This window comes from Larimichthys crocea, chromosome III (genome assembly GCF_000972845.2).
Source record: "Larimichthys crocea isolate SSNF chromosome III, L_crocea_2.0, whole genome shotgun sequence".
Lineage (NCBI taxonomy): Eukaryota > Metazoa > Chordata > Actinopteri > Sciaenidae > Larimichthys > Larimichthys crocea.
In genome coordinates, this window is record NC_040013.1 from 29,496,858 (window position 1) to 29,518,754 (window position 21,897).

At 40.3% G+C, this 21,897-nt stretch overlaps 1 protein-coding gene across 4 annotated transcripts in view; it reads left to right on the top strand.

Moving 5' to 3' along the window:
- pcsk5b (proprotein convertase subtilisin/kexin type 5b) overlaps positions 1 to 21,897 on the top strand; it is a 67,759-nt gene that overhangs the window by 33,925 nt on the left and 11,937 nt on the right. Inside the window, exons 12-23 of one of the 4 annotated variants that reach the window (XM_019257517.2) lie at positions 1,575 to 1,763; positions 2,100 to 2,236; positions 2,769 to 2,888; positions 3,134 to 3,236; positions 6,417 to 6,610; positions 8,089 to 8,173; positions 9,945 to 10,048; positions 10,191 to 10,329; positions 12,090 to 12,205; positions 19,846 to 19,948; positions 20,150 to 20,286; positions 21,697 to 21,897. In XM_019257517.2, the coding sequence (XP_019113062.2) occupies positions 1,575 to 1,763; positions 2,100 to 2,236; positions 2,769 to 2,888; positions 3,134 to 3,236; positions 6,417 to 6,610; positions 8,089 to 8,173; positions 9,945 to 10,048; positions 10,191 to 10,329; positions 12,090 to 12,205; positions 19,846 to 19,948; positions 20,150 to 20,286; positions 21,697 to 21,897 (1,628 nt within the window). Of the gene's footprint in view, positions 1 to 1,574; positions 1,764 to 2,099; positions 2,237 to 2,768; positions 2,889 to 3,133; positions 3,237 to 6,416; positions 6,611 to 8,088; positions 8,174 to 9,944; positions 10,049 to 10,190; positions 10,330 to 12,089; positions 12,206 to 12,987; positions 13,664 to 13,686; positions 15,054 to 19,845; positions 19,949 to 20,149; positions 20,287 to 21,696 lie in introns of those variants that run through there. The other 3 variants (XM_010732501.3, XM_010732502.3, XM_027277421.1) reach the window with 3 other exon arrangements.

A 21,897-nucleotide genomic window follows, 5' to 3' on the forward strand; every position in this document is an offset into this window, starting at 1 on the left:
GAGACAGGTAAATTAGCTTTTACCAATGTCACGAGTTAAGAAATGTTATTTTTTAGCAGTAATTAGTAATCAATGGACTGAAAAGTGTGAGGAATATGTTGTTCCGAGGAAAAAGGTTTCATCTTCGTCGCACTGCTAAAGACAATCTTCACTAGCTGATAATTGCTTGGAGTTCATTTTCCTCTTAATGATGAACATCTGTGTTGTATCGCTTAGGCCCTAAAAATGTCATTGCTGTGTTTGTAACCCTGACAACGGGAAATCTAAGAAAACGGTTTCTAATACAGGATCAAACAGCGTAAGTCGCTGGATAATTGTCTTTTTGACCCTCCACCCTGCGACAAAGACAAATGATAGTGATCTTTTTTGTATGTAACGCAATGCAGTGAGTGTAAGCGCTTTTATTTTACCTCTTCTTCACCCGTTCACACACCAGTAGTAGTGAGCTACCATGAAAGTGTTGGCCTGACCATCAGGAGCAATTTGGGGTTCAGTGTCTTGCCCAAGGACACTTCCAACATGTTGTCAGGAGAAGCTGGGGATCAACCCTGTAATCAGTAGACATCCCACTCTACCTCCTGTGCCACAGCCAGTTGTCTCAGCTGCTCCATGTAGAGTCTTTCTCCTAAGCCTTGTTCTGGCAACAATGGTATTCATTGTCCCCTGCACCGGTCCTGTACATGTTTTTACTGTTTTTGTTATTGTTTCACTATTTTATTAGATCATTCCACAGATGTTATTCAAGGGGTCATTAGATGTTTGTGTTGGCTGTTAGGTGATCTTTCTGCTGCTGAGCTGTGCATAGCATACAGAACAAATAATGTTCTTTGTCTTTCTTATCACGCTCATGGTTCTTGGTTTCTTTGGCTGGTTGAGGTTTAGGAAATGGAAAACCTTAATATGGACTTTTGTGCATGCTCTTTGGTTTGTGGAGGAGGTTAAATCAAAAAGAAGTGCATGAGATTGATTTTCTGGGCTATTGAAACTTGATATTAAATGTTATATCAGTCACTAACAGAATTTTTGGGTGTCTCAGTGTAAGGAGACAGCCACAACCTCAGACTGCACGTACAGATACATCATGGTTGAGGGCACCCTGACATTCAGCAGATTAATTCTGTTTTTGAAGATGATGGCGACTTTTACTTAACTTTAACCAACAGTCTGGTTCCAGCCTGTAAATGGAAAGATGAGATCTCTCACTAATTAGAGGCTTTAAATGCACATCTCAGATTTAAAGACAAGTATATTTCCTAATGCTAATCAAAACCCCTATTTTATTTAAAGTGATATGTAACTTATCTATATACGTAACACGGTTTTAACCTGATTGGGCATCTTACTTTTTTTTTTGTTGATTGTTTGCTGCAATAAAACATCCTCGGTTAATGTCGCAATTTCAGTGAATTTAATTTTCCCAGTGGTTGTGAGTAGACTTCCATCTTTGGACTGGTGGTCTTAAAATGACTGATGTATGTGATCAATGTTGTCTTTAATCGATGCATCAACTTACCCGTCCTCCCAGAAACAGTATATATTTTCTCCTCATGTCTGGTTCCCATCCTGTCCTACAGAACCATCCGTCCAGAGCATGTCGTCCGGTCTGTGTACAAGGCGACTGGATGCACTGACAACTCCAACCACCACGTGATGTACCTGGAGCATGTGGTCGTACGTATTACAATCACACACCCTCGCCGTGGGGACCTATCAATCAACCTGACCTCACCCTCAGGGACCAAGTCTCAACTGCTTGCCAACAGGTAAAGTACAAGTTGTAAAAAGAAATATTGTGACTCACGGGGTTAAATATTTACAGTAGCTGTATGACATTGTTCTTTATTGGCAGATTGAGAATGGATTCACAAGTCTTATTTTTATTTGTTGCACATTGTAACCTCTAGCGGATCCTGAATGTGGTGTACCTAGTCTACATTCACCTCGAATAAACCACAGTCCTGTACAGTGTTTATACACAGTTCATTAGAGACTGTGATTACACTCGGTTGAGTGGTTCAGATTGTTTATACTGGTATTTGTAATACTTGAGTTGTTTCCTCATCTGATACCTTTTGTGGGATTTGTATGTGTGTGTGCAGGTTGTTTGATCACTCCATGGAGGGTTTTAAGAACTGGGAGTTTATGACCACCCACTGCTGGGGAGAGAAGGCAACAGGCGACTGGGTCCTAGAGATCTATGATTCACCTTCTCAACTCCGCAGCCAGAAAGTACCCGGTATGAGACTAATTTCTTCATAAAAAAAAAAAAAAAAAGAAGGATCATCAGTCTACATGAACGTTTATGTTTTCTCTATGATTTAATGTACAGAAACAATAGAAATAGAAGATACAGGATGAAGTTTTGTCTCGTTCAAGTGTAAGACCAACAGGAGCACATGCTGCTCTGGAGGCAGTGAACCTAACGGCTCAAATGACCCACTAATTTAACAGTATAATAAAGTTTAAAATGAGAGTAGCAGTTTCTAGGAAGCCGGTACGTCGATCACTATAATCCTGTGTGTCTAGTTTTCTCGCGTCTATCATTAAGAGTTTAATGTAATACATTCTACTCATAGTAGCTGAAAATAGAGAATAATTTAGATGATGAGGCTCTCGCTCTTTCTGTTGAAAGATGGTTGAACTGCTCTCTCACTTAACATGTAACAAGAACCCTGCACCCTACACATCAGGTTGTTTTACGTCAAAGTTATATTCAGCTGCCGGATCCATGTTCAAGATGAGTTTTACACTGCCTTTTGTTTCCTCAGGTAAGCTGAAGGAGTGGTCACTGGTGCTGTATGGCACCTCTGTGCACCCGTACACTTCGCACAACGAAAAGCCCCGCAGCCCAGAAGACTTCACAGAGGAGTTCACAGAGGAGTACAACGGTAGGCGATAAATCCATAGCTGGACACAGATTAGCCACAGCAGCAACATAGGCACAAAAGTAACATAATTCTCTGGCACCTGCTAGTTTTACTCTCCTGTCACAATGATGATAAGTTGTACTTATTACAGGCTGTAGTAAATTACAGTTAATAATCTCATAAAGTCAGCTAATAATGACAAGGTTATTAGACTATAAAACCTATGGTCATCACCTCTTTATATTGTTACTTCTGTGCGTCTCCAGGCCCCTGTGACTCTGAATGCAATGAGAATGGCTGTGAAGGTCCTGGTCCACATCACTGCATAAACTGCCTCCACTACTTCCTCAAATTCAAGAACAACACCAGGTCAGACTTCCACAGAAATCAGCGTGAAGTAAAGTTCTTGTTGTAGAGCATCAAATTTAAGTTTTATTTTGCGCCTATTGTTCATATTTCAACTTCTCAAAGTATACACGAAGATGTAAAGTAAATGCTCTGTGGACTCCAACAGAGCAAATTTGATTTCTTTTCTCTTAATTTAAAAACTGCATCTGAGCCACAAAGCTACAAATAGATAGTATGCGATTTCTGATTGCGTTGAAGAGTGAGAAGTCCTCTGAGAGTTCATGGAATAAAGAGAGGAATCAATATTAGCTGAGGGGCTTTTAATCAGAACGCTCACAAAGGTAAAGTGAATGTTGGTGCATACCAATCCACTGATAACTGGATTTAATCCGCTTGAGGTAATATTTGGATTGTGTTTACAGGCCTCAAAGAAACCACACAGAGCAAAAACAACTTCTTTTTTTTTTAATCTCATATTTTGTTGTTTTTAAGGAGCATGCATGAACATTAAGACTCTACAGCTGCAATAATTAGTCACTTTGAGTCATTTCTCAAAGAAGAAAACGCCCAAATTATCTGATTTTAGCTTGTCAAATGTGAACATTTTGGTTTCGTTAGTCCTCTGAGACAGTAAATTGATTAACAAAATATTTCAGGATGTCACCATGGGCTTTGAGAAACAATGATCAACACTTTTCACAATTTTCTGGACCAGACAACTAATTGATTAATCAAGATAATGGTCAACAGATTAATCGATAAATAATAAAAAAAATCATTAGTAGTATAAGATTCAGATTTATCTTACATGAAAGTGACAAAGGCTCACATTTCTTTCTAGATTAGACATTTCCAAATGTGAGAGACATAAAGACACAGTATAAAAGTAATAAATAAAGTATAGAGTAAACAGGGTGGGTGTATCTTTTTAAAGGTTTACGCAGCAGGAGCCATAACTTCAAAGGTACACAGTTAATGACAGTACCATGTTGCTGTTATATTCCCTTTAATAATCTCTTGCGTGTTGTAATTTCCTGACTCCGAGTCTTGTCTTAGTTTAATTTGTGTTTTGAATTTGAGTCACATTTTGACCCTTTAGCATGTAACCACTTGTTTGTTGCGATAACTCGCTGTGGTTCATTTTGAATTCTACACATTTCCTCTGTGTCACCCGTTAAGGTCACAGGTCAAGGCCTACCCCTGTTATTTGGCGGGCTTAATGGGAATACAGTTAAAAAACAATGCAGGTGGTGTCCTGATTAATTTCACCTTGACTCTCTGATAACAGAGACGCTGTTTCCTGTCAGCCATATCACGTTCAGTGTCTCCGTTCCTCCTGTTAAAAGTGTGTGTGTGTGTGTGTGTGTGTCTTTGAATTTGTGTGTGCACATTTGTGTGTGCCCTTAGGATCCCATTAGGATCAAAGTCTGTTGTAATTGCCTTTGTGTCGGCGAGTCTCTGCACTAATAAAAGACAAACCAAAGCAGGTGCACGAGAATGTGCAAGCTTAGGCGCTGCCTTATCATTAGCCCACTTTAGAGGTGTGCTGCCCTTTTCTGCCACCACAGGGAGCAATTGATGAATGAAGATTGGGGGAGTGGTGGGAGGAAGGAGGTGGGATGGCGGTGGTGTTTAATGTTCAGATAATTACATCCCTACATATGTGTTTGATGGTCTTGACTCACAAAAAGGTGCGTGTCCGTCTTTGAAACGTTGTAGGTAGCACATATACCAATCTCGCCCACAGATCATTTTAAAGGAACTTGAACTGTATTACATTTTATTGTGACAATTTCTAATGAAAAGATAATAATTGTGTGTCCCAGACCATTCTTAAAATAGATCTAGTGGGAAACATCATTTAATTAAAGTGTTTTTCTATATTTTGTAACTACCTAATTGAATAACTGGTCATATTTAATCATCCACCTTCTAAAAACCTCAACTTTAAATGAAAAAATATGAAGTGTGTCATATTCATATTTTTACAAAGACTTCGCCTTCAATGGGAATGGTCCAGAGTGTACCCTGCTTTTTGTCCAATGCCTGCTGGGATTGGCTCCTGCCGTCTACATCCCTGATTAGGATAAGCAGTTACAGAGAGTGGATGGATGTCCTCAATCTTAGCTACAGCCCATGCATGTGTAAAGTAGCAAACTGTCTATACCGGTGTGCTTTATCTGCATGAAAGGCAACTGCTCACTTCTGTTTTCATATGCACTAAAAGTGGCAAAAATTTCTGTCTGTTAGCTTGTGTTTCTTACCCTACCTCTTACCCAAATGTTGCCACATCCCCACATCGTCGTAATGAATTAAACATAATCATAACTGATGGGACTGGTGTCCAAAAATACAAAAATAAGAGGCATGTTAGGGGGGAAAACCTCCTCTAAATTGCTTCAGTCACTGACATCTGTTTGCTCTGACAGTGTGGTCAGAAAAAAATGCTGTTTTTCTCACATTCAGCGGTGTCCATTGCATTATAGTGTTTTTGTAATCTTTATTGCTTAAAAAGTTGTTTCGGCAGCATAGCAGAGAAACGGTACTGAAGTTGGAGAACGAGCGCGCGGCGGTGTGTATGTGCACATGTGGATTGTGTGTTTCACACGTGCAATATGTGTTTCTTGGCAGAAAACTCTGCAGTGTGTGAATAAGGCTTAAGTGGTGTGTGTGTGTGCGCGCCTTTGTGTGTGTGTGTGTGTTTTGCGCTCGTGAGGATTTCGGAGATTTTTCACCTTAGGAAGGAGCCTCAGGGTGAAATGAGGGGTTGACGGAGGGCTGTGAAGTTATCCAGCAGATGTTGCACCTGTTCACCACATAGCACCCGCACGCACACACTCGTCTGTTTGTCCAGATCTTTATGTACTATTGAGGCATGTCACATAAGTACATTTACAATGGGTAATTATGAAAATCTAGTTCTGCTTTAGTCCCATAAAACTATAGTTTACTTGAGCTTATGGTTATAATTGCACACAATAATATTTTTACGGAGGCATATGCTTTTTATCAGACATGTGTTCTACATTTTGAACCTGTTTACATAATACTGAGCTATAGAGGTTGGCACAATGAGATTGATTTATTAGGTTGTTCAAGCAGACTGAACTAAACTTGAATTTGTCTGTAAGAAATACAAATTGTCTGTAAGATGCTCTCTCTCACCCCGTGTCCCCCACTTTCTCTGGCCCCTCTCTCCAGGATGTGCGTGTCTGAGTGCCCCAGTGGCTTTTTCCGTGATGACAGAAAGCGCTGCAAAAAGTGCTCCTCGTCGTGTGATGCCTGTGTTGGTAGCCGTAGCGACCAGTGCACCACATGCAGGAATGGTTTCCACCTCAACGAGGGCACCAACACGTGCGTTGCCAACTGTGCCGACGGCTTCTACCTCGATCAAGGTACGTTCCACCGCTGGCCAAACTGTGGCTGGACAGAGTACAAACTCATTGAGTGCACACACAATCGCACAGCATGCAGTCATGTTTCTTTCATTGCTCCGTTTTTAATAAGCATTTTCTGACTTTAATAGCGTTCTTATAATGAACTCGAGCAACACAAAATCAGGCTCAGCTGACACGGGGTCAGTGATTTGTATGAAGTTCCTAAGATTAAACAACAGCTAAATTTATCACCTTCAATGGGGAACGTAATCCACATAAAAAAAATTGCTTTCATTCACTACCTCAGAATGATGCCGTTGTGTCCTTGATGTAACGTCTAGCCGGTTGTTTATTTTCATGCACTTGCTGAACCGAACAGGACTGGAAAGTTTGTGTTATTTCATCAGTGTAATGTGGAATAAATCATGAAATAAAACAGATCTACAGGAGGATTGTCTATGGATTATGTTTACGAGAAGTCAGCTTGTTTTCTTTGTGTTGACCGCTGGTTTATAATAAACAGAGTCGTGCAGCAGTGTTAACACACAACTTGGACTGTATGTACTGGTTTGTCTTATGTTCAACATGTATGCCAGCCTGGATGAAAGTAAAGCAGGAATGAAAGACTGAATCTATGTATATCTTATAATTATGTCTATATATTGGTTTGCAGCCAAGGCAGTGTAAGTCCTGGCAGCTCTGAGAGTGTCTGGCAGCAGATCTGATGTCATCTGATCCAAGTTCAATCATAACATTTCAACAGGCCAAAATGTAGTGGATACTTTTTTCTTTTGAAATGTTGGCACCGCTGAGTTTTGTGTTGTGTTAAATGAGCTATCTAGAGTTTATTTTCTCTTTGTCAGTCTGACGGAGAGCCGAAGTGAATTCCTGCCTTTAACACATGGGCCCAGCGTGTAGACAATGTCACAGACCCAAAAGACATTTCAGTCAGGCTCACAACAAATAGATATGTTCTTCAATGATTAATCTCTTTATTATGTTTTTTAATAAAACTGATAGTAGTCGTAGTCTACCCTGCGGTTTCCTAGGGATAATAAAACACGTTATTCACGTATCTTTTTGGCAATCCTGAAGGCGGCGGTGTCCATGTGCATTTAGTCAAAGCGTGTCATTGCCTTTAGTCTGCCTTTTTAAATATTCATCTGCATTCCTATCCTCCCTCACCAACACTACAATCTTCTTTTTCATCCCTGCAGCTTCGCCTTTTGACATTTCAGTTCTTCCCCCTCCTCTCTTGCCATCTCCTCCCGCTGCCTTTTGTCCTGCTGTTTTGTTCAACTGCCCCTTCTTCTTCTACGTATTCTCTCTCCTTCTCTCCCCCACTTTTCCTCAACTCACTTTACCCCTTCTCCTCCTCTTCATAATTGTCCTTCCTCCTCGGCTCCCTTTCGTCATTTCAAATGCAACTAGACTTCTGGTTCCTATTAGCCACTGTGTATGACTGGCTCACCCTTTTTTTTTTTTTGGTCTTTCAGACTCCAACATTTGCAGGAGATGTCCAGAGAACTGTAAGAGGTGCACCATCTCGAGTATCTGCACAGAATGTAAACCTAGGATGAGGTAAGCTGGAAGCCACGCTGACAATACCTAACCAGAGGCACTGAGTAGAGTTTAAAACCCCTTGTAAAGAATCTAATACCTTGGAGTTCATATGTTTTACTACAATAATGATATAGTAAGAATTATTACAAACACACACAGAAAGAGATTAGAGGATTAGTCTGAGGTGTGTGATGGCTCCATTGTGCTTTTTGTACGTACAACCAAAAGCAACTCTTGAGGGAGAAAGTCTGCAGACCAGTTTTTCTTTTTTTTCTTCTTTAAGTGCGACTGTTTGGACCAGCTGAAAACATGTCGGTTGTTGGTTTTAAACATACCTTTAGCCTAAAGTGCTTCACAATGTGCCTCGCATTTGTCCGAACCTCCTGAGCCACATTGTCCTCCATGTATTTGAACCATTTTGGTTCTTATACAACTTTAAATTTTATATTTAAATGTAAGCAACATGGTGTGACTGCAGTGCTGTGTTCATCAAACCTTTAACATTTAGTATAATTATGAGCCTGCTGCTACCAAACCTGCAGGTAGAAGCCACAGCTTGTTCATGTGTAGGTCTACCATTACAGTCATACAAGTACAAATAGCTCAGGTTTTGTCTTTTTTTTTACCCCAATTTGGCTTGAATGTCAGTGTTGTGGTTTCAGGATAAAAAATCCTTTTGTGTTGCTAATTAAGACCAGCGCATTGTGTTACACTGTGGTTTTAGGTTTTGCAGCATGAACCAGTGAAACCAGGGATTCCCAACTTTTTCCCACTTACGGTCCAAATTAAGTAAACAGAGTTTCACCATGTGACCCGGGCTTATTAAAGCCCACGTATGCTTGTGTCATGCGGAGACCTGCAAGAAATGGATCCTGTTGCCTATTTTAGGTTGTGATCCTCATTTTGAAGAACCATTTAATGATCCATGTAGACATGTTCCAGTTCATTTACTGGCCACTTCGACAGCAGCCTCTTCAAACTACCCTAACTACACTTGACCTGATGGAAGATAGGGTGTTTCAAATTCCTGATAGGTCATGAAAGAAGCACTTGGGAAGCGTTTTAAAACATATTGCGGTCTTGAACCCGGCTTTAAGTGTTCAGTGTAGCCAGAGGTGGAGGTGGGGACACTTGTAAGCCATAATTTCCTCTGAACGCCAGCGAGACCACAGTAAGACACGTGCTTTTTCTCTCCCTCTCTCCCTCTCTCATACTCACACACACACACACACACGCATTCACTTCACCATTCATGGTCGGTTAGGAGCCGAGGAGGAAGAGAGGACCAGACGAGATCGTTTCTGGGAAACGTCAGCTAACACAGACCAGCTGTTTTTCAGCTTAGTGCAGCGAGCTCACCGACCTGTCCTTGCTGTGACTTCACAGATCTGACTTTATAACCTCCAAACCTACTTCCTAACTAACCTCTACCCCTACATCCGGCACTTGCAAAGTCTCTTGTGTACATATTGGTCGAAACAACAAATTCACTTTGACTACACTCAAATGGAGAATACACCACACGGCTAAACTAAAGGCCAGCCGCTATGTGTACACTGACAATACCACTGGTACTGCAGTTGTTTTTTCCATTCTTTCTAAATATTTACCCTGAAAGAAATTTCTAAAGAAATTGTTCAGTAGCAGCTGGTTTCTAACAGGCGAACTTGAACTGATTTGCAGTTTGAAAATATGAGAGTGCTTTCACACATTTAAAGCCATTGTTTTTTGCCCAGTGTTTACTATGAAGGTATGAATATGTATCTTCTTTTTTTATTTCCATTTCCAGTCTTCAAGGAAACAAGTGTCAAATGACCTGTGACCCAGGCACTTATTACAATGGCCACAGAAGGACTTGTGAGCCTTGTCATCGGGCCTGTGCTACATGTGCAGGTAGGAAGCCATAAGATTTTCAACAACTAACTATTAGAATTGCATTTATTATGAAGGTCAGAGTGTTTTTGTTGTTCAGCAAACATAATGAATACATCCTGAAAAAAAACATCCCTGAAGTGTGTGTTTGCATGTTTTTCAGGCACAGGAATAGAGGCGTGCACTAAATGTGCAGATGGCTACTTACTTGAGGACTGGCGGTGTGTGTCAACATGCAGCACCGGCTACTACCTGTCAGAGCAGACCTCAGATAACGGGCAGCTGCAGAGGTCCTGTAAGAAGTGAGTCAGCATGCCTGCCAACACCTCGCACCACAGTGAAAAACTTTTAGATCTCTAGTCCGCAGAGATAAAGAAAGACATCTAGACCTTCAGCAAGTGAAGTGCAAATCTCCTTTTTTTTTTAACTTTCAGTTTAGCCTTTTCCCCAGCATAACTTTTTTTGCACTGCGACACATGCAGGAACGTATTTTCAGCAGTTAATTTTCTGTAGTTTAATGTGAAACGTGGGTGGAAATAATATTACAGCACGGAGGAGATTATGATTCATATAATTGAGGATATTTAAATGTTTAAATATATTGTCAGAATCAGCACCTGTCTGTCTTTTCTCTGTATATAGGGTTGTATCTTTTATCTCCTTACCTCCACAAGTCAATAACGGGTTAATTGCTGCTATATGTGCATGAGAGCACATGCAGAACCTTTATAAGAAGCACTGCATTTAAAGGCCAAAAGCTGCAGGCAGCATCAAAAATTCAGCACAGATGTGCCTGCAAATGTATAGACAACATACAGCATTTGAAGCCGTTCACCCTTTTTTGTTTGTTACATTACCGGTTGTTCATTTAACATTTTAGGAAAGAGGCGGCAGCAGATTATTCAGACACCAACATGTCCTATGAAACAGACATTTTGTTGCACTATACCTGTATTTAAAACTTGGACTCAACAAAATTTAAATCAGTCACTGTTAACGGGAAAAACCTTCAACAGAGGACTTGGACTTATTTGGAGTTCACTGGAAAAAGCATGAGTTTGGTGCTCCTCACTGTTTTACACTGTTTCTGAGTCAGACAAGCTGACCTTTGGTGTCGTCAGTGTTTCTATCTGAAAGATAGATGTGTGCAGTTTTCCCACAAACGGCTCTGCTGCCTCCCTCTTCACTAATGTTAACCTGGATGAGGAGAAAAAGGAGGACTGTGTTTCCGATGTTCGATGACAGTTTGATGACTACTTTGCCTCCTATCTCACCCGCAGTCAAACTCCTCCACAGAGTCAGACATCTTGTCTGCTCCTCTTATCCTTCCTTGAGGTTGACTTGCCTAACTGCTGTTTTTCTCTCCCACCGTGAATTATTTATCGCTCACTTGACCCTTTACCTTTACGTGATTTCTTAATTCTCAGTCAGCTCCCTTCTGGTTGGATAATTTCCGATAAACAATAATTTTCTCATCCAGTTTTTGTTGTGATAAAGTTCAACATTTCATCACCACTTCAAAGCTTCCATGCTGAAAAGACATAAAGCTATGAACTACAGCTGTTAATAATCGTTTTAAATCGATCATATAAGTGTAAATACAAAGTATGATTTCATTTTTATTACTTTGGTGGGTCTCTCTTTCATCCCTAGTTGTGTTTTAAACCCTTCAAAAGTTCTTGATGCACACCAGGATGCAATCACACATGCTTAAATGTTTTATCTTTGCAGTTGATAAATTAGATATGACTGTATAGTATTCGAATTGTAGCTCACACTTGCTGAAATACTGTAGTATAGTTGAACAGCACTAAGGTTTGCATTGTTTTAATTCGTTCTTTATTGGAGACTGCGTTGGTTTGTTTCTCTACATCTAGTGGTTTGAGTTCATATTAGAGAGCAGCAGATTCAATCAATCACAAAATCAATCAGTATAAAGGTAAAAATTTAAGCAAAACCAGTGAAAGATAACTGAAATATGCTTAAAAGAACAGCTCCAATATGTGAGCACAGTGTACTGCCGCATAGACTGGTATCTAATTCTTCATACAACCATTGACAGGTGTGACCATAGCTGCTACGAGTGCTTGGGGCCCGGTGAAAGAAACTGCAGCAGCTGTGTCAGTGGTTACAATCTGGAGGCAGGAGCCTGCGTGGTCAGCACCATCTGCAAAGATGGTGAGTTGTCAGCTTTCTTATCTACAACATGGCGTCAGTGTGTTTATTTTATACTTACACTTGCATCGCAGTAGTCGCAGTGACATTTCTGTAAAGACTGTATAGATACGAGCTGAATTGGACAGACTCGTGTCAGGAAACAAAACAAGCTTTACGATGTGTTTGATTTACAATAGTTTTGCAGAATATCAAATGCAAATGTATACAAATTCTGGACTGAACAGTCCACCGCTAAACAAAAGCCTCAGAGGTGTTGATTTACATCCCAACTCTCTCTGAGACTATTTTGCATCTTCAGATGAATTCAATTGTGTTAAATCGCACAGGGTGTATAAAAACGAATGCACATGGTAGCTTTGTACTAACGTCTCGAATCAAACTGCTCGGTGTTGTAGCTTCAAAACAAAACGGTGGTCTGTCCTCGCTTTTGACTTTTTGTGCTCTTTATCAAACGGTCTCGTTCATGTTCTGCATATTACTAATATAAAAATATTTCTGGGATTACACACTAACACATTTCGTGTAGCTTTTCTAACAGAAACTCACTCTTTTGCTGGTTGTTCTTTACTGAACTTGAACTTGTCTCCTAAAAGCATCTACTTACTCTTCATCCCATTTCTTATTTTTGTGTGCTCCATATAATCTCCTCTGCCACTATTTTCTGATTTCACTTACGTCTTTACCTGCACGTACTTGATTTTCTGTTTGGTGTCATCTTCTCCAAATTATGCATGTTTGGCTTATGGACCTTATTTAGTGCAAATTGTCTCGTTTCTCACTAGCTGAGGTGACGGTGTGATTAAGAGGCTTTCGACTGCAGCCTGTGATTTGCTGCTCTAGTCAGGACCTTCTAGTTAAAGTGAGAAGAGAAAAATGTCTTTACTGTGTGACCTTCCTGTTGATGATGAGTACTTTGTTAAAGTGCACACTCAGTCTGTTGGCAACCTTCACAAAGCAAAGGGTTTCATATTTGTGAAACTCTGATTGGCAGCTCAAAAGCGACTGTTGATAAATGAAAGAACTCGCTTACGGTTTCTACAGACTGGTGGTTCATTTTAAGTTTCCTGTGCTGACACAAGTTGTAAATTTCAAATACCTCCAATTTGCTAATTGTGTGATGTTTTTTTTTTTTCTCTCTCTCTCTCTGTCTCTCTCTCTCTCTCTTTCTTTGTTTTTTCTCCTGAATCTGTTTTTCCGCTCTGCTGACATGGATCCAATCACTCCACTGGACTACAATCATTTTCCACCTCGATGAACATCACCTGTGATTGGATCAAAAAACTCTTCCTGTCATCTGAACCCCTCTCCTGACCAATCACACGGCTCTGCCTGCCATTCAACCATTTCTAATGGTTCTGCCCTGTGTGTGTGTGTGTGTGTGTTTGTTTCCACGTGTATTTATGTGTGTGTGCGCCCCTCCTCCCCCCTCCTCCCCGTCTCCCGAACTTCCCATGTATTTCTTCTTCCTGGTCTGTGGAAAGCAAATGAAGAATCTTGGGCGGAAGGCAGTTTCTGCGTGCTTGTTAAAAAGAACAATCTTTGCCAGAGGAAAGTGCTGCAGCAACTGTGCTGCAGAACGTGCTCGCAAAAGGGGTGATGGGACGTACTCACTGGGCGTAAAGGGAGTGCGGTGGGGGGGGGGATGCAGGAGCACAGGAGGCATCCCTCCTTCTCAAACCCCCTCCCCACCCCCATGCCCACTCATTCACAGTCACATAATTTATAAGAGAATCTGTGCCTCTTAAAGGGACTGCATCGGAGGTGCGATGGCAGGACTACAACAAACCTACCTTTTTTCTGTACTGGGACACACACATGTGGTCAGGGTGTAAAATGACTGGGACTTATTTCAAGAACAAACGAGCAAATGAAAACAAAAGTGAAAACATACAAAAGAATAAAAGTGTCGGTATTTTGTGACCAAAGCATCGATGCCAAAATAATTGAACCTTCTTTTTTGTTGCCAGTGTAGGAAGCATAGCTTAAAACAGGAGCCACTCAGCCTGTGAATCTCTGAATAAGTCTGTGTGCATTTTTATTTTGGCTCCTCTTCCTCCTCTCTTTCCAGTGTTAACGATAAACAGATGGAAAGTGAACATACAGTAGGAAAGGCCCTGGTTTTCTGCCTGTAAATATACGTCAAAGGGAAAAGAGAGAAAAAAAAAAAGAAGCTCACTCAGTAATGTGAAAATGTCTGTCTGGGCTGACTTTGGCTGTTTCAAGGGGAGAGAAGACAAATTCACACACACACTGACAAAGATATGTGTGTACCACACACATACACATACACACATACACATATACATAAACTCAAGACACATAAATCAGCCACCACTTGAAGTTAGATGCTACAGTGTCACCATTTCCCAAGACTGATGCACATTGCTGACCAAAATCACCTCATTTCATTTATTTAAAAAACATAAACCTGCCCTCTGAATAGTGTGTGTGTGTGTGTGTGTGTGTTTGTCTTTTTTGGTGTGTGTGCGCGTGTGTGTGTGTGTATGTGTGTGTGTAGGAGAATGCCATTAATTCTTAATGTAAGCCCAGACAGCATTGATTCATTCCAGAGGTACTACAAGACGAGTCGATAGTCATTCCTTCTGGAGCTTTCTGCAGGGAAGGAAAAGCTGCAGTGAGTTATAATGAATTTGTGGTACTGGGGATGCACCGATGCCCATTTTTCACTCATGATGCAGATTCTGGATACTAAACTTTTGCCCAAAAACTGAGTATTGATTCCATCCATCACTGTGACTGAACAATTTAAAGCTCCACCATTACTTTGTTGTCACTGGATAAAATAATTTAACTCATATTTGTTACAGGGAACTGCGTTTCTTCTTGTGTGTTGCTTTGATTTTTCCACATGCCATATGTATGTAACCCCCCCTCCCCCCAAATAAAGGGAATTTTGTCCAATGATTATATTTTATCTGTATCGGTGCATCCCTTCATGTTACTGTTCTCAAATTTAAAAAAAATAGAGTTTTAGAAGTTTCTACTCTTCGTCATTCCATCGTAATGGCAATGCATATCAACTTGAAGTATTGCTCTACACTTTCAACACAGAAGGTCAATGATCGGCACAGAAAATATTCTGTCATTATCAGGTTTCATACGCAGGTAATGGTCTCCGACAGGCAGACAGATGTGGTGTGCAAATCAGAGGTGTGACGGTTTTTGCTTTCAGTTATTTCATAAAAGGGATTTTTGTTGAACATTTTAGATATTAGAAATCATATTTGTTCAGTCAACCCAAGAAAAATCGGCAGAGAAACACAATGAGGCAATCAATTTATTTTTTATTGTTAGAGCTGAAAGTGAACAGACAACATCACTGCTGAATCACGAATGTGTCAGAAATGTTGAATCATATCGAGCCAAAACTCTACTTGTGTCTGTCTGTCTGTCTCGGAGCCTTACCCGATGAAACTCAAAGGTTTATTCCTGGTGGTGCTGGTTTCTAATAAAGAGCAGCAAATATAATGATTAAGATTCTTATTCCATTTGTGCGGGTTTTTCAAACCTGCAGCTTGAGCATTTACAGTATTAGATGAATTGTTGTACTGTCAACTGGTTATGGTTCTTGATGATTTGTAATAAAGATTGATGACTCCCCTGTTTTGGTTAACAAAAACTTATTCTTGGTCATTGTTTAAGATGACTTGAATTGACTTAGATTGTGTGGTAGTAGACGCACACACACACCCCTCGTATAAAAGCTGTTTTTATTGTGTACCTGTGACATATCTGTGACAATGCATTATTAATGTTACTCAAAGTCCTAGTTTTGAAAATCTTTTTTTTTTACTTAAGTGTTCTTATTAAAATGTTTAATCTATTCATGTTTTTGTTTTCTTTTTAGTTCTCATTAATACACTGTTTTAATTACTGTTTGTTGACGGTGTATTAATCAGTGTTATTTCATCTATTAGTTTTTTTCCCATCCGTTTCTCATCCTTTCTAAATATTAAGCTGGCTGTTTTCACTCTCTGATGAATTTCACTTTTTTTTTTTTTTTTTAATTCATGAAAGGGAATAACATAATTGAAATTCAGATCATTGCTTGCAGAAACTTTTAGTTTTTCGGTACTTGATCTGATTGATTAAATGAAAGTTCCACATGCCCCAGGCCGAGCACTTAGAGGGAGACATGTGCACTCACTGACAATTAGATGGGAGGTAAAAACAGGTCAGCATTGAGGTTTTGATGCTTTTTTTTTTTTTTAAATCTGTGCGAACCTCATTGTCTTATGTGGATTTAGTCGAAACTATTTTACATTCATGAGGTGGATTCTTGAGTTTTATTCTTGCCATACAGCAGAAATTAATATTGTAGGAGTAGATATCAACAACTGCAGGGCTATAATACAAATAAAGTCATCATATTCTACTCCAGTCCTGTTTGAGGAGAGAACAGATCACAAATAAGTTGCATTTTTACCCATAAGATATTTAGATTTTGTAAATTTATACAATAAATCAGGTGATTTGTAAGTAACTGTAGCACCACACCCTGTCACCTCTCATACAAATATTTTCAAATGTTTTGTTTCTATACATGTTGTGGAACTGGTATATTATGTATAACATTGTGTTTAAGCAGGAGTTTTGATGTGATCATTGATGCTGTTACGGTTTCGCTGTCATGTTTCTTTCTCACTGAAGAAGGGAAAACTTGTTTGAGCGACTCTAATTCGCAGGATATACAATTAATACAACTGCACACACAGGTTTGTGAACAGTTTGGGTGAGATCAACCCTACAGTACAATTTTTAGACCTTTTCGCTTAAATGATTTTCTGCCCAATTTTCCTTCTGTGAATCCTAGAAGAAAAAAAATCATTTTCCTGAACTTTATAGGCTAATTTATTCAAAAGTAATATAAAATTCAGTATCTTGCACATAAATGTGAATTTCAATCCTCACCAAACTCCCAACAAACATTGTTTCTCTTCAGTCTACGTCTTGTCATGGCTTGAGCTCTCTCTAATTCTGATTTTGGCCATAATTGTTGGCACCATCCTGCAGGGAGCCATGAAAATCTTAGTTTATTCTGTTGTAACTGATGGGCTGGCAGAACTGTGGCTCAGTGGTTGTCAGAAAGTGTTTTCCCACTCCAAAAGATGTGGATGTTAGGTAATAATCTTGACATCACCCTTGAACCCATTGGCTTACTTAATAGTTAGGATAAGTGAAATACAGAGGATACATTTCCCTGCATGGATTAATAATATATAACTCAGGTTCAGAAGGAAGAGCATGTCTCTGTGTTAATAAATACACAATATTAGATAAACAGTTGGGTTAATATTCTCTTGACCAGCTGCAGGGTGGAGTAAATATACCTGTTTTCTCTACTTTCTTGGACCACGTCTGTGCAGGTATCAGGAGATGGAAGGGCCAGGGAATTGGGATTCAGGACCAGGTGTGGTGGATGTCAGTGTGATATCTGCCAACAGAGCTCTCTCTCCTAACACAGTAGACTGTCAATGTCCTCGCAAGGTCAGCTGAGTCCATAACAGAGGAAAAGTTTTACTCCCCTGAGTGACAGGCTCTCTTTCTTCTCCGCTCCATTCTTCTCCCGTCTGGCAGTGGGAGTCCAAAGTGTCTGCTTTTGCTGAGTGCAGTAGCACGGCCTTCCGTCCCTTGAGAACTTGGCTCCCGGTTTGTTTGTGTGCGTGAGTGAGGGGGAGACAAACAGAAAGACAGGGAGACAATTTGTGTGTGCGTGCGTGTGTATGTGTGTGTGAGGGAGAGTGACGGCGTTTATTCGGGGGCTGTTTGAATGGTTTCTGCAGATCTCTACTGAATGGGAAGCAACCGCCTGTTGTGTTTGTACACAAAGAAGCTCTTTTGTTTTGAAAGGAACAATTGAGCTTTTCACAGAAAGCCAGAGAGCACAGACAACCTCGCCGCTGCCTTGAAGGATGCTCACACACACACACAGCTACATCCTTATGCCTGAGCCAGTGTCTGTCACCTTTGTCTAATACAAAGGTGGGATAGGAGACATTGTTTATGCCTCTTTTGTTACGGCTCTTTTCAATGCTGCCAAGTGTGAAACTGAAGGTTGATGTTTTTTTTTGTTTCTTTCTCGATACTCCAGCAGCTTTGGACACAAAAGCTTATATTAGAATATTACATGTGTCCCAGGTGAGTGTGATCAAAGTTTACCTAAACCTCAATCATGTGCAAAAAAATACAATTTGTTAAAAAGGATTTATTAATAATGTCACAAGTGCAGTACGTCCAGGGCAGACAATAATGTACAATATATATCTGGAGTGTGATAATGCTGTTGATGATCAGTGTCAGTGACTCAACAATTGCTTTGCCAGGTGTGGAGATTTCTGGCACCCAAAACTCAATTTCCAGCCTGCAACAAAAACTTTCCGACCTCCCAAAACCTACACACATTTTCAGCATTTTCAACAGTTGAGGGTGTAGCCATAGGGCTGCAGGAAGGCATTTTATTCTCAAGTGTGAAACACCAGCAAGTTGATATAATTAAAGATGCTGAACTTGAAGCCGGTTTTGCCACTGTCACTAGTACATCCCATTAAAAGTATTTGCTTCTTATGGAAGTCTTTGGTTTACACAAAACAAGTATTTTCTAACCATCATCTAAGCTTGTTCTGTTCGAGGTCTGAGAAAAGCTCCAGTGACCCCTAAGAGGCAGGGTGCAACGGACAAATTGATTCATGTTTAACTCAGTTGACATAAACCGCATGTCTCTTGACTGTGGCAGGAATCTGCACAAACATGGGGAGGACATAGTGCACACACAAATGGTTTGAACTCACGTGTGAGCTTTCTGGCAAACCTAAGACCGTTTTGTTGTGGCTATATGATGAATAAAACAACCTTATTAGTCTCTGATGTCTTAGAATTAATATATTTACAATAACTGTTAATGGGAAACAGGCTAATAGATGTGTGTGTGTACTCTTCTTAGCTCCAGTTTCCATCCAACATATCAAGAAATAGAGATACCCCAAGGTCCTATAATGTTTCACATGCTTGGCAGAGCCAGGATCAGTTAACCATAACAATGTAGGGACATAATACATTTTCTACAACACCATATCATTGTAAGTTCAAAGAAAATGTCAGTATGTTATCTCTAGAGTAAAAGTTTTGTAGCTTCATGCATGTTTTTTGCGTGTTCTTCATCAAACACATCTTCAAATGATTTATTGATGATTTAATTGATGATTTTATGAATTCTAAAAGTTCTCTGCGACAAAAAAGAAGCTGACATTTTTCATATTTGCAGTATTTTCAAAGATGACTTTAGACCTGTGAAATCTAAAGAAGACAAAGACAAAGAGAAGAAGTCAACAAACAGAGATATCGCTGTTATTGTGCAGGACACGTCGGAAGCCAGAGGATAATGAGCTGAAACCGTCAATGAAATGAAAAGTGTTTGTTATGATTGATGCAACTAGGACAGGACAGCGTCAGCTAAAGTCATTCAAGCGAAGACAAAAAAAGAAATCAGCAAACACAAAACAAAACTTGTGAACGAATTAAAAAAAAGCATGGAGCAAACAGTACAGAGTTATGAGATAGTCTTTTTTTTCCGAGGCAGATGTGAGGTCATGTTTGTTCACTGCTGCTCTCTCCTTTCGCAGGAGAATACTTGAGTCCACATGGAAAATGCCACCTGTGTGACGCTACCTGTATGCAGTGCACGGGTCCGGAGAGAGAGGACTGCACCAGCTGCCCTAAATCATGGTGAGAACCACTGCCATGCAAACATTTCTATTCAAAAGATGCAAAGTAATACTGCTGAGGAGGTTCACTTGCTTTATTCCAATGCAAGCAGCCCACATACGGTCAGAAAATGAATAATGACCAAAAACTCATGAATTAAATTGTCTTGTGTGTACAACATCATATATACAAACACTGAAGACACCACACACTGCCCTGCAGGTTCTTTGATGATGGACTCTGTGACCTCCACTGTAAGAAGGGGCGTTATGCCACAGGGAGGCAGTGCCATCTCTGTCACCACACCTGCCAGGAGTGTACTGATGAGGGGCCTGACAACTGCACCAGCTGTGACAGAGGTACTGAAGCTGGGTTTAAGATTTGAAAACCACTCTCCCATTATCTCGTTTGATAATGAAATGCACATTTAACCAAGCATTTGTATATTTCTCAAATCAAAATGACTGACAGGATGAAGCATGAACAAACCATAAGTACCATCTTATGTATCAGAACAATTCCTTCTTTTAAATTCCCACCATATAAACCCTGCACGCTCTCAGCCTTTGAAGTGACACAGGTTGGTTTTTGCAGAGGTGCACGGTGTTCACTTTAAAAACCCATCTATCTAGCTGTGACTGGAATCTAAGTGAAATCGTGCTTTTTCGTTACATCGCATGGATCAAGCCCAAGGCTCATTTGTGCCACACTCCACCAATCAATCCTCTAAAAGTAAATGAAGCTAATTAAAGCAGTAATTCAGCCAAAGCCTCCTGATAGATGTGTTAAAAGGGGGAAATCGGTCATTTGTTCGTTGTATCCTCACGCAGAGGTCACTGCACACCTCATGGATTTTAGCTCAAGCTGCGTCTGGATTTGGTGACTCCATTTACTTCCTTTAAAAAAAAAAAAAATCTTCTGGCAAGTTTTGCAGCCAATCCAAAGTCCTTTAAAAAAAAAAAGTCTTTTTTATCAATGTGAAAACAATCGTTATAATAAAACGTGGACGTCATTAGAGGCTCACAGCTGTAGAAATAGGTGGTACTAATAACTGTGTTTATCACAGTGTGACAGACAGTATTATGGCTGTCAGAATGAATGTATTTACACTAGGGAGATTCTGTTACACGCACACTTTAAGATACCAGACAGCCAAAGAGAAGATTAACACCAGATTTCGCCTCCTCACACACACACACACACACACACACACACACACACACCTACGCACACACACTCTCAATTAGCCGGCAAGTTTGTCAGACTGTTTGCAAATGTGGTTCCATTTAATTGCAGGTCTGTCTGAAGGCTCAATGAGACATAACAATAATAACATGAAGAGACCCTCCATCTGTCTCTCTGTGTGTCATTTCTCTCTCAAAACAACCTCTCTTATCGTAGCCAATCACACACACACACACACACACACACACACACACACACACACACACACACGTATACTGGTGTAGACAGTTGTTGATGCTGACCGCTGATAGTAATGCTTTTTACACCCCTGCTGTCTCTGGAGGGTGAAAAAAAAATACCTGCAGAAGGAGCGTAACAGGGAACAAAGGAAGAAAAGATGTCTAATCAGAAATATGAAAGTGTCCATTTCAAAACACCGACACACACACAGGCCCAGACATGTATGAAATTACAGTCACACACACACACTAGCACAGAAGTTTTTGACAATTAGAGACACACCAACGTATGTTTTGATGTTTCTGTGTGACTCTTTGTCCTTCTTTTCTTCTTCCTCCTTCTAGATAAGTTTGGGGTGGCCCGGTACCTCTTTAAGGGTCAGTGTCGGGATGTCTGTCCAGAGGGGCACTTCCACTCTCTAAGGAAACAATGTGAACCCTGTCCTTCAGACTGCCTCATCTGTACGGCAGAAGATCGCTGCCTCCGCTGCAGCCCAGGACACAGGCTCAAAAACGGGCAGTGTGTCGCGTTGGAGTGCAGTGCAG